Source organism: Musa acuminata, chromosome BXJ3-2 (assembly GCF_036884655.1).
Source record: "Musa acuminata AAA Group cultivar baxijiao chromosome BXJ3-2, Cavendish_Baxijiao_AAA, whole genome shotgun sequence".
Classification (NCBI taxonomy): domain Eukaryota; kingdom Viridiplantae; phylum Streptophyta; class Magnoliopsida; order Zingiberales; family Musaceae; genus Musa; species Musa acuminata.
Genome location: NC_088350.1, coordinates 34345694 through 34358070, shown reverse-complemented (window position 1 = coordinate 34358070; position 12377 = coordinate 34345694). Strand labels below are relative to the sequence as shown.

At 38.4% G+C, this 12377-nt stretch overlaps 2 protein-coding genes across 2 annotated transcripts; both read left to right on the top strand.

Annotated features, from left to right (window-relative positions):
- LOC103976530 (transcription factor E2FB) lies at positions 1 to 7510 on the top strand. The gene is made up of 14 exons (XM_009391768.3): positions 1 to 507; positions 3980 to 4172; positions 4403 to 4462; positions 4573 to 4658; positions 4738 to 4826; positions 4948 to 5002; positions 5138 to 5190; positions 5269 to 5319; positions 5410 to 5458; positions 5598 to 5663; positions 5740 to 5816; positions 5935 to 6166; positions 6834 to 6900; positions 6986 to 7510. The coding sequence occupies exons 1-14, from the start codon at positions 319 to 321 to the stop codon at positions 7129 to 7131; spliced, it is 1413 nt and encodes a 470-aa protein (XP_009390043.2). The 5' UTR covers positions 1 to 318; the 3' UTR covers positions 7132 to 7510.
- Positions 7511 to 7942: 432 nt separating this feature from the next.
- On the top strand, positions 7943 to 12090 carry LOC103976529 (uncharacterized). Its single transcript, XM_009391767.3, has 2 exons — positions 7943 to 8082; positions 9759 to 12090. Exon 2 carries the CDS (start codon positions 9759 to 9761, stop codon positions 11787 to 11789), a length of 2031 nt encoding a protein of 676 aa, XP_009390042.2. The 5' UTR covers positions 7943 to 8082; the 3' UTR covers positions 11790 to 12090.
- The last annotated feature ends 287 nt before the right edge of the window (positions 12091 to 12377 follow it).

Genomic DNA, 12377 nt, shown 5'->3' with positions numbered 1-12377 from the left:
CTATAATTTCCCTCCCTCGCCTCCCCTTCTTGTTTTTTTCCTCCCTTTTTATTCCGCTCTCCGTTTTCTCCACCCTCTGCAGTCTCTTCCCTCCGCGTTCTCTCGCCCCTCGGATCTCCGATTCGAAACCCTAGTCCGATCTCCCTCAATCCTCCAACCTCTCCCCCGATCGCATCCTCCCTGCCGTTTCCGCCGTCGAATCGCACCCAGAACTAGGGTTTTGAGGGCGGGTTTCGCCCCCCGAGCCGATCTCCTCGCCTTGCTCCCGGACCGGTGCTTTCTTGCTAGATTCCCGTTGGTTTGATCTGGTCCGAGTTGATGTCCGGCGGCCAGGCTGCTGGGAACCGATCGGCGCAGCAGCTGGGACAGATCTTCCAGCCGCCGAAGCAGTACTTGCAGTTCCCCTCGTCGAGGCCGCCGTTCGTCTCTCCGGATGAGTACCACAGGTTCGACGGGCGTCGGGGCGGCAGAGATGAGATGGCCGACGCCCTCGTTATTAAGACACCAGTGAGTTTCTGGTGGAGGTTTGTCGGACTATTTTTTATCCTTTTGATGAACTGGATGATTTTCCTGCTCGTATTCTTCTCATGTGCTATTTTTTTTTTGTTTATTTGGTGAGCTTGTAAGCGTAGGATTTTATATTGGGATGAATTGGATGTTCCTGTTGTGAAGAATTTAGATTCTAGGAATTTGGAATTGCCAAATTCCAATTTAGGAGTTTCATGTCATCGCTTGTTTATGAGTTTCCTTTCTTTTTGTTCTTCACATTGAGTTATATTTGGAACATCAACTTTCATGAGTTTGTTGTTTCACTTGAGAGTTGCGATATTTAGGAATATAATGCAGAGACACTCAAGACTGGTACTATGTTAATATCTAACATATAGGTTTAATGACGATCTTGTTTTGTCTTTGTCCTCACCTGAATTTAGTTTTTAGGGCTAATGGTCTACTCAAATTAGGGCCAAAGAGAGTATCATTTATGGGAATGGTGGACTTTTTTAATTGTGGGTATTATCAGCATGAAACATGAAATTCAAAGACCACTTGGGCTTTTTTGAAAATTGCATCATATTGATCCTATGCTAAATTCACAAGTAAAATGGACTATAGCAATTGAGTTTGCAATGAAGTAAAATTCTCCTCACTCTATGGTCTAAACTACTTGGTCGGATTGGTACATATTGATTAGTATTAACTGGTCTGACCAAGCATTGATATTGAACCAAACACCTCGATGTTGCTCAATGTGTCACTCATTCTTATTGTTTGATTCAAATTATATTTCTTGGTACCTTGGTAAGCACCTGTCCAATAGCTTCAATGGACATGTATTTTAAACTTTGTCTCACCCTTCTATTGCTTCATTTTGGATGATGAATGTCTGGGAGTTAGGAGACTTCTATCTGACACCTTCATGACATCCATGCATCTGTATGGATTCTAGACTAAATCATTATAAAATTTTGAAATTTCAGTAGTAAAATCTCAGGTCATGGTTTTCCTGAAAGGATACTACTGGAACCAGTCCATCTGTATAAGTTGCTATTATTGTATTTATCAATAGAAGTTGCAAGAGTGTTTAGCTACTGATCAAAGCCTATCAATAGATCTATATTGTTGTTATACGAGGATATCTTGTTAGATATATGATAGAATACCACAAGGTTGTGAAATTATTTAATTGCTTGCGTCTTTGATTAATTCCCTGATCCAAAATTTTGGTTCTGAAAAAGATCTATATGGTTGTAGTTTTAGGTCAACCATTCTATAGAAATGGTAGAAATAGCAAGCTTGATAGGGAGCCATTCCATCCTAAATAACTGAAGAACTAGATACTGACACTTTATAATCTTTCAAATGAAAAAAAAACTGAAATTGTAGTTATATTATATTTAGTGGCTAACTTGGTTCATTATTTAGTGGGATATTACTTGATGAAAAGCACCCTTAGTTCAAAAACATGTCAATGTTGCATCTTTGGAGAGATTGAGCTTAAGGAGGAAGTCATGAATAGGATCTTTACAGACTTTATTTCTAAAGGCTAATACTGCTTAAAATTTTAGTTGCACAAATCATTTTAGTCACTGCTTAGTATAGATGATTAAACTTCATATGCTGAAGAATGTGAGCTAGAAATCACAGCTTTCATTCCTCTATCTCTTTTCTGAACCTTTACAAGATTTTCTATTATTCTTTAGTAGAATTGTCTCCTTTTTAGCTTCTTGTATTGTCTGTTTTATGAGATATTCATATTATATGTTTTATATCCAATGTTTGCAGAACGTAAGGTAAGTTGCCAACTAGTTATTTGAAAAAAGATGTTTAAATTGTGGTTCTTGAAGGACAATATGGATTTTGTATAATTAATTATCTCATATTCTTATAATTTCTAAAATCTATCAGATCTAACATGCTGCACATGTTCTCATCTATGTGGCGAATGGTTTCCCTTCACTACCTTTGGGCTTGCTTAACTAGCTATTATTGAGTTCTATACCCAACTTGTGGCTTTGGATGACCATCGGTAAGCCTTGTAGCCTAGTTGCAAGGCACTATCCCTACTTAAAATTAGTAAATGTAATTTATAGTTGAATGGCTTGCCGAGAGAGTTCAATCACTAAAGTGCCATGTGATTGTTGAGAGGGACCTATTATTCAACAGGAAAATGGATTGTAAAATTAACTATTATAATAAAGATGCAATGGTTAAAATAGAGAGCTTTTGATTTTTTTTTTGTTACTGTAGGTTTCCCCTTAGATTAAAGGAAAGATACATAAAAATAAGTAGATATAAGCAGCATCAGATACAGGTTTACTTACCAACTGGGTACTTATCAGTCCGACCAAGGATCTCACCTAGACCAAGCAAAGTGTCACAACTCAAGCATGCGACCAGGTGGGCTGAGCTCCAAAAGAAGAGTACTTATAATTTACTCTTTTTGGGTGGGTAAGGACTTGAATACTATCCACATAATGGTCCACTTCCCATATGGGACAAATTGAAGGTATCTTCATACCCTTCTCCCATCTTGCAACATGTCCTTATGTTGTCTGTAGTCCTTGTCCCCAAAAAGTTCAAGGTACTATTTGGGGGCTGTAAGTTCTATATCATTCACTTAATCAATATCCCACATTCGAATAATTGGGGTTGTAGATATGATGGGACTTGGACTATCTAGTTGCCCTCAGTAGAACTCTTTGGCTGGAGAGGATTTGTAGTTGACCTTGACTAGTTGGGAACAATGATTTATTTCTTATTGTTGTTATGCTTTTTATTGGAATTAGGATCATTTTTTACCTATTCATTAATTTTGCCTGATGATTTCCTCAATATAGGTTCCATAGTTTCTCTGGCACTAAATATCACGGGTCATTTAATCAAAGTTTGCTGAATGCTACTGGATTAACTGTGGAATGTTTGTGTTATATTTATTTTTAACAAATTTTTAAACCATTCTTAGTTATATGTCTCTAATTCTGGTTTAATCTCTATCAATGTTAGTGTCTTCAGCCGAGAAAGAATGAGATTGCAATCCTTTGCAATTTTGAAATGTAATTTACATATGTTGAACCATGATGCCAACTCTGGTAACTGGTTATGTTAGTCTGAGAAATAGAATGCTGAAACCCTTCATCTTTGGACCTAAGTTCTCAAGTTAAAATGCTTACATGTACTTATTACACATCTTGCTATTCTGCTTAGCCAGTGGGCATTAACTTGCTGGGGGAAATACAACCTTTATTAGTCAATGTGTTTGTTTTGTTGCTTCTGTGAATGTACTGGGCTTACATTTGATTTTTAAATGCACGTTAAGTTCTGAGCAGTCGTCGATCCTTGGCATGTCATTTATATACATACATTTTGTGTCATAAAATTTGTAGAGATATAGATCGGCTTCTTTATCTTAGATATATATTTTTTAATCTTTTTTTCTGAAATACTGACCATAATTCAATAAAATTAATTTAATGTTCAGTTGAAGCAAAAGTCTGTACAAGAAGATAATGAGGTGGTAGAGATTAGCGAATGGACAACCAGCCCTGGGTGTGCTGTAGGATTTACTAGTCCACTACTCACACCGGTATCAGAGAAAGGAAGAAAGACATACAGTAAGTCAAAGGTTGCAAAGCACAATAAGTCTGGGGGTCAAACCCCTGTCTCCAATGCTGGTGAGCAGATTTTTTATCTAATTACTTCAACTCAACGTAATCACATCTAGCATTTGGAAAAAAATTGCTTGTTACTTTTATATGTGTATATTGTGAATCACTGTGGTAACTGTTAAAATTCTCTTCATCAAATGATCAAACTTTGCAATTCTCAAAAAAGTAGATCTATTTTTTTTTTTCAAAAGTTAGATCTATGAATATAACCAGTATTAATTTTTGAGTCATTGCAGGCTCACCTACAGGAGATAATCTTACTCCAGTTGGTTCTTGTCGCTATGATAGCTCCCTAGGTGATTCCGACTCAGTTGCTGTAAAATTGATAAAGAGCCATATGATTCTTATAATTATTGTGGATTTTGTTTTCATGTGTATTGACACTGAGTTCTTTGACCTTTCCAAGGGCTTTTGACTAAAAAATTCATCAACTTGCTTAAACACACACAGGATGGCATCCTTGACCTGAATAAAGCTGCAGAAATATTGAAGGTAATACAAAATTACAGATGACTGCTGATTTAAGTACTTCTGCTGTTTTCCAGGCTTAATGAAGATCTCTGATGTACAGGTGCAAAAGAGGCGGATATATGACATCACTAATGTTCTTGAAGGCATTGGACTCATAGAGAAGAAACTTAAAAACAGAATTCGTTGGAAGTAATTCCTCTTTTTTGTTTTTCCTCTCTCAGATCTTTGCTTGCTTCTGTGTAGTTCTACAGGCTCTTTAATCTTTGAATAATTTTGGGACATGTTAAATAAGTTTTACATCGCATGACAGGGGAATAGATGACTTGGGTTCAGTTGAGGTTGATGGTGATGCTTCAAAATTGCAGGTGTACATGGCAGCATTGATGTTCATTGCGCTTAGTAACTTTTAAGTACTTGAGCAGTGTGCTTACAATGCTCTGTTATATAGCTTTGTAAAATGTGAAAAAAAATTTATGTGAAACATCTTTCTGTTAATTCAGGCAGAAACGGAAAGCCTGACAACGAAAGAGCGCAGATTAGATGAGCTTATCAGGTGAGTGTTTTATTTAGAGCTGGAATATATTAAAGAGATTGTCTTACCAATTTGATGAAACCTATAAGTTTCTTCCAGCCAAATGCGAGAAAATTTGAGGGAGCTTACCGAAGATGAAAGCAATCAAAAGTAAGTGTTCTCATTTATGCATATACATGCTATTGATGTTAATTAGCCTTTGCTCGTATAATCACTGGCTACAACTTTGTGTGCTTGTAGGTGGCTTTTCATTACTGAAGATGATATCAAAGGCCTTCCATGCTTTCAGGTTTTCGTTGTTTGCTTAGATGTTCTAATTAGCCCAAGTTCACCTTACATGCAATCTGGGCACTGAAAATAGATATTACCTGCTCTAGATCATAACTGGTAATGGCTTCCAATATTTTCTTATCATCTGTTATATGCAGAATGAGACCTTAATAGCAATTAAAGCACCTCATGGAACTACCTTGGAAGTTCCAGATCCTGATGAGGCAAGTAGGAGAACGAAAAGTTATTTGAAGTTCAATGCTTGGTATTTATAAAAACATGTAATTATGTTTGGTGCAGGCTGGGGAATATCTCCAGAGGAGATACAGAATTGTCCTAAGAAGCACTATGGGTCCTATAGATGTATACCTTGTTAGGTGATATTATTCCCGCGGTTTCCATTTGGAATTTCTAGCTTTGCATTCATCACTTGAGTCATCGCTGTTATCCACAATTCATTACCAGTCCTTAATGCTTCGTTTTTTTCTTCTGTAGTCAATTTGAGGAGAAGTTTGAGGAGATGAGTGGTGTTGAGATTCCTCCAAAGCTCCTTCCCACGTCAAATTCAGATTCTGTTGAGTACTCCATGGTGCCGATTGTCACAGAAGAGAGCAGAGGGAATGAAATGGAACTTGATATTCAACAAAGTGAGAGGATCTGGTCTGATGTAAATTCTTCGCATGATTTTGGTGGTGGTATGATGAAGATTGTTCCTTCAGACATTGATGTAAGTAGTTTTGGAGCATGCATATTTAAACTGAATTAACTTTATTCTGAACATGCATATTTAAACTACATAACTATGTAATTGCCTGCCATATGATGGCTTTGGTGGACTTCATTGTTTGCACAAACCCTCTTAGCTAGAAGTTCATCACTATAGGGTTTGATTAATGTATAGCCCCAAGACTTCTTACATGCTTCCAATTATAATCCAATCCATGACAAATGAACATTATGATCAACTCCATCATAAATGTAATATTATTGTGATAATGGCCAAGCTTGACAATCCTTTTCATTGTTTTTCTTTTTTCTAATTTTCAGCAGAGCTGCTATAATTACTATTCTAGGCATTAAGCTTAGGTTTTGTTTTATCTGTAATGATCAGATATTATGTTTGCATGAAAGAACAAGAACGTACCTTATTTGCATAGGGTTTGCATGATTATGAACCTCTCACTTTCTACGAGAACTAGTTTGCTGCATTCTTCTCTAGAGAAAAAAAATCTCATTCCATAGGTTCATTGCTTTTATGTATAATCATTGATGATCTATCATTTGTAGCAGTACAAGGCAAAAAAGAGGTTAATCATTGCACATTCTGTTTGAAGAATATGTGAATGGATTATAAGAATATTTGCTAACTAAAATTGATTTATTTTTTCATGCAGACTGAAGCTGATTATTGGCTTCTATCAGATGCTGGTGTTAGCATTACAGAAATGTGGAAGACAGCACGTATCCTCCCCAAGATGATGCTTTCATTTGATATTCTCCGTGTAATCTCTTCGATGATCTTTTACAACCTTAACTCAAACCACAGCAGAGATAGAATGGGATGCCATGGGTAGGTTTGGCACAGAGTCTACAGATGACTTCATCACGGATGGCGCTACCACACCTCGGCCACAGACTCCTCCCTCTGGTGTTGTTGAGGTCCCCTCTGATGCAACTTCCTCTCGAAGATGAATGCAGGATGGATGGACTAAAACCCAGAAGCCGAGGAGTGCTTATTTTGTTCGAAGTACTGAAGATTGCCTTTTGTTGTGGGGGCACTCAGGCTCATCGTTCACCTCATCTTAAATCTTAATGGTAAACTGTGTATCTGGAAAGCATTGTGGAACATACATGACACAAGGAGAAGAGGCTGCTACTAGAGAGTTCCCAAACTGTTGGCTCATCGGATGTCTCAATCCCTAATGTAGGCAAGCAACCAGGTACATAATCCATAGTTTTTTGAGCCCTTCCTCTCTCTTCTCCCAGCAATCTTGTACTCGGCCGCTCAGTGAATTGTGGCTATATATCATTAAAATCTTGTTATTTAAGTAAGGTGACGTTTATCTCGGCAGATCTAAGTCGGTTCAATCTGTTCGTCTCTCTAAATTGTTGCTCCGATCAGCCGTCTCCAAGTTGATGGCTTGGGTTGCCTACCTTCTAGTCTGAGATGGCAATTGGCCTTCGTGGTGGTGACTCAATCTTCCAACTCATTAACGAATCATTCGATGTTATATTTTTAAGTTATTAAAATTTATATGTTCTTTTGGACGATCGGTGAAGATAAAATTTGATTTCAAATTATTGTAATCAAACCATATGCCAAACAAACAAGATGATACAGTGTGAGTCCAATACACCCGCGTCGGACTGAAGCATATGCAAGCTTTCGGATAAACTACCGCAATAAAGGCACGTAGGTTTCGCATCCGACGGTCATAACGAGCCATCAATCAATGACGTCGCGCATACAAGTGTCCCAGGTGTAGTAACGCCACACCGGTCCGGAAACAAGTAGACTTGGGTGCGAAGGCGATTGCGGCAAAGGCAAACCGATCGCCTCTATCGATGGCGTCGCCCATCTGATTAGGTGGAGTTCAGGGTTCTTGCAAGAGGTTTCTTCCCGATTCTTCTTCTTCCTCTCAGGTATCGCCGCTCGTCCCCTTTTCGTTCGATTCTTTCTCCGACGTTCGCCGTCCTTTTTTCTTTTTGTTAGATTAGGGTTTCGTGCTTTACGGTGGATTGTGATGGTTTATGCCAAGGCGCGCTGAAGTTGTTTGATCGAATCCAACCAAGTGGGGTCTTAGTGGATTAGGGTTATGGATCTGCGTCGGGGTAGTTCTGCTGCGGTTTGAGTGTGCTTTTTTGCTTGATTCTTGCTTTGGATTGCCTTTTCATGGTTATTGCTTGGAAAAATCTAGGCGAATGGGATGATAAAGCAAACTTTTGTCTATGACATGTGATCATTGTTGGTGATTTCGCCATTTATTTCTAAGGGCTTTTGAACGGCTAGTAAGCAGTTCAAATAAGTCTGGATAAGCACAGACAAGGGATTGTGACCAATGTTGACTGGCTCTTTGTTTTGGTGTTGGGTTAGTAGGTAATGATAGAACTCATGCTGCTAAGGTATGGAATGGTACTGTGGAGTTTCTGAGCTGTGCTCTCGGCAAATTTTAAAACTAAGTAGATTGTGATCATTATCACCCAAAACTTGACCTGAAACCCCTCGCAGAAACTTGTGTCGTGCATACATCTTTAAATTCCATTTTCAAGATACAGCATGTAACTGTTTCTTTCACATTTCTTGGTTCAATTACTGCATTGTAGGTTAGAAACAACAGCCAAGTTAGTTCTTAGCTTGTGCATCTTTGGTTTCGAATTCTGATGTAGGTTGTTCATGGCAGTTTAATGTTCTCAAGATTATTTAGTTGAGATATGCTAGAAGTGACACCTATGCTAGTGCCTGATAAGAAATGTTCATGTTCTATTAGCTTATTCATTGTTTCATATGAGGCAAAATGAAGTGTTTCATGTGTTGAAGCCGCATGAACTTTTTAGCTAGTTTGGGTGTTGATCAACAAAAGAAAGTAAGTGAAGGCAAAGTATTAACATTTTTTATAAAATTAGTATGAAATACAGATATTTTGTGGTCTATGAATCTACTTGATGTGAGAGTCCAGATATGATTCAATGAAGTTATAAATTTGTCAAAACATGCATAGTGCTAAGCATGATTCTGCAGGGATAATGGAGGAAGATCCAACTTTAGATTTAACTTTATAAGGAGAAACAGAGAACAATTAGACTGATGCAAAATTTTGAAAGGAAATATATGACATACACTGAGATCTTCTACACATGCTTACCTAAGCTTTAGTTGAAGAAAATAGCCATCATGCCATGGAATATAGCAACTTAAACATATGAAGTTCCTGTGTTCTATTAGAGTGCTGATAATTTACCATGTGGACCTTTTGCATTATTTGCATGAACACTCTGTAGCTTCCACAATTGCATACAAGAGCTTATAATCCGTGGTTTATTTTTCATGAAAGATGAAGCTGAAAATTTTGTCTGATATATTGGTCTAGTAATGATTACCACACTAACCTCTCAAATCAAGTGCCTTCAATCTGAATATTTGTATATCCAAATAAAGTCACATGGCAACTGCATTTTTCTTTGACAATATCATCATTGCAACTTGTGCTTTGTTACTACAAGTTCTTATATGGTCCTGTTTTTTGCTTAATAGTGTATGCTTCATAGATTTTTGTTTATTCAGATGCACTAAAGTCTAACTAACTCTAATTTCCAATCAGATGTCTTTGTACGTGGGTCATCTTTCTTCCCATATTCGACAAGAGGAACTTGAACGAGTTTTCCGAAGGTTTGGGTGGTGCAATGTACAGCTCAAAGATGGTTATGGCTTTGTTGTGTATCAAGCTCCTCCAGATGCAGAGAGAGCTCTTAGATCCTTAAGAGGAAAGCCTATATGTGGGGAGCAAATAACTATTAATTGGTCAAACAGACAGCCCAGACCTGTTCAACGATTAGCGAGGACGACCAGATTTAATGAACCCCTTAAACGAAGGAACTTTAGGGAAGAAAATGAGGAGGTTGGTATCAGGGGTTCTAATGCTAGGAGGGGCTTTTATGCTAGGACATTCCATAGCTCGATGTATAACCGTGAAAGACAAACTTTGGATGATGCACTTGATAAAAAGAGGGGCCGTACCACTGACGATATCACTGACATTGAAGGGGATAAAGGTGTAAATCTAGGAATGACGAATGAAGGTGGTATGAGGGCTCTTGATCAAGTAGAAAATGATCGATGGGGTGAGCCTAGTATAGACACATTGAATAGCAATGGAATTGATAATGGAGATGAGTTTGACCGTTATGAACCTTACCATGGGTATGATAAAAGGGATGAGAATGAAAACGTCCAGATTGATAGCCCTAGTTCTAGGGATAGAGGTATTTCTCGAGAAAAGAGGCAGAGAGAGAACTCTATTCATGGTAACGACAGAAAAATTGATATGTTAAAACCCCAGCAGACTTGTTATAAATGTGGTCAAGTTGGTCACATTATGCGTACCTGCCCTAAAACAGATGCTCGAAGAGAGAAATTTAGCAAATTTAACAGCAGTAAGGAAGAAGTAAATGTTAGAGAAAAAGGAAGACGAATAAAGAGGTTTAGATCGAATTCATGGGGATCACCTGATATCAGTAGAGATCCAATGGTATCAAGGCGTCACAAACGGGATAGAAAGGAATATCATTCTGTAAAGGCTAGAGGAATGAGCAGGGAATGTGAGAGATCTCCAGAAAGTAGGAAAAGACACAGGCCAAAGCTCAGAAAAGATTTTCCATCTAAAAGAAAAAGCAAGCTGGAAAATGGAGCATCGAAAAAGGCACTGAAAAAAGGACGGCATAGGAAATCTAGTACACCATCTTCTTCTTCTGCATCTGATAGAAGCAGCTCACAGTTGCATTCTAGGTCGTCCAGATCTGTTACTGGTTCTAGTTCTCCTTCACACTTGAGATCTGCATCTTCTCGGTCTCGCTCAGTTTCTGATTCAAGTTCCTCTTCCTACTCGAAATCTGTGAGCTCTATATCTAAGTCAAGGTTAAGGTCAAGGTCAAAGTCAAAGTCAAGGTCTCAGTCGAAGTCAAGGTCGAGGTCAAGATCAAGATCACTGTCCTTATCTGTCTCACTGGAGCCGAAGGTAACACCATCGAATAACAAGCAAATAGGGCACTCCACCAAAACCTCCTCAGATGAGAATGTGACAAGCCCCACATCTGAGCAATTGGAATGTAACAAAGCTGACGATGCATGTACAATGTTGGAAGATGGAAACCCAAGCACTTCTTTCAAGGTGGATAACGAAATTAGTGGTGAACATTTTGGGTATAATGTAGATGTCGTGGAGGATCCCACAATCAGGACTGATTATAATGAGAAAAATATATGCTCAGATCATTCTAAATATGAGAGCGACCAACATGAAGATCTCCCTCTTAAGCTGAAGAGATGGACATCCACCCAACAAGAGGCAAGCAGTTCCACTAGATTAACAACAGAGGAGATGTTCTTAGCTCTGAAACACTATGGATTGGAAGCTCCAGAAGAGAGCCACAGTAGCATAACTGTGGAGGAATACTTTGGTGCTGCTCGAATGTGGCCATGGGAAATGATCTATTATCGGCAGTCGAAAAAGGGTCCTATTTCTACTGAGAACTACGCAAGGCGGCTTGAACAAAATAGGCAATTTGGTATTGTGGATAAGTACATCAGAAGCAGTAGTGGTTGGGGAGAACACAACCGACAACAGGATACATGATTAACACTTTGGTACTGCCCCCTTTTATTTTGAGCTGCAGCAAAGTAGGCAACCTCCAGCATCATTTTCGTTGAGTGCAAATGATCTATTTGTCCGGTAAGAAAACTCGTTTTGTACCAAATTTGATTCAGCAACGTACCTGAACCCCAGCAACTGATGACGAGATCCTTTTCTGAAAAAAAAAAAGGGAAAAAAGAAAGCATTTGGATGAACTTGCATGTAGCAGAGGAATCTGCATCTTGCGTTGCAGTAATATGTATTTTGTTTTCAGAAACAAGTAAATCGAGGTTGTTTTTTGTTCGATGTTGTCTCCATGTTTTGCTACTAGGAACTAACTTGTGACTCATTGCTGCTTGTCCTCTCGTCATCTATCTTGGCGGCACTGATTTTAATGATGAGAAGAGTTCAGTGAAATCAGACTCAAGTTTTTATGAGGGAAATCTTTTTAAACCTAGATCTCAGAATAGCTGTTTGGTTTGATACTTAGTTGACTTTGTGGTTTGATACGGGTCTTATATCATGTGCCATGTGTGTTTTTTAGTTAGAAGATGTTATAGTTGTGTTATCATGTCGTCACTAAGAACTCCT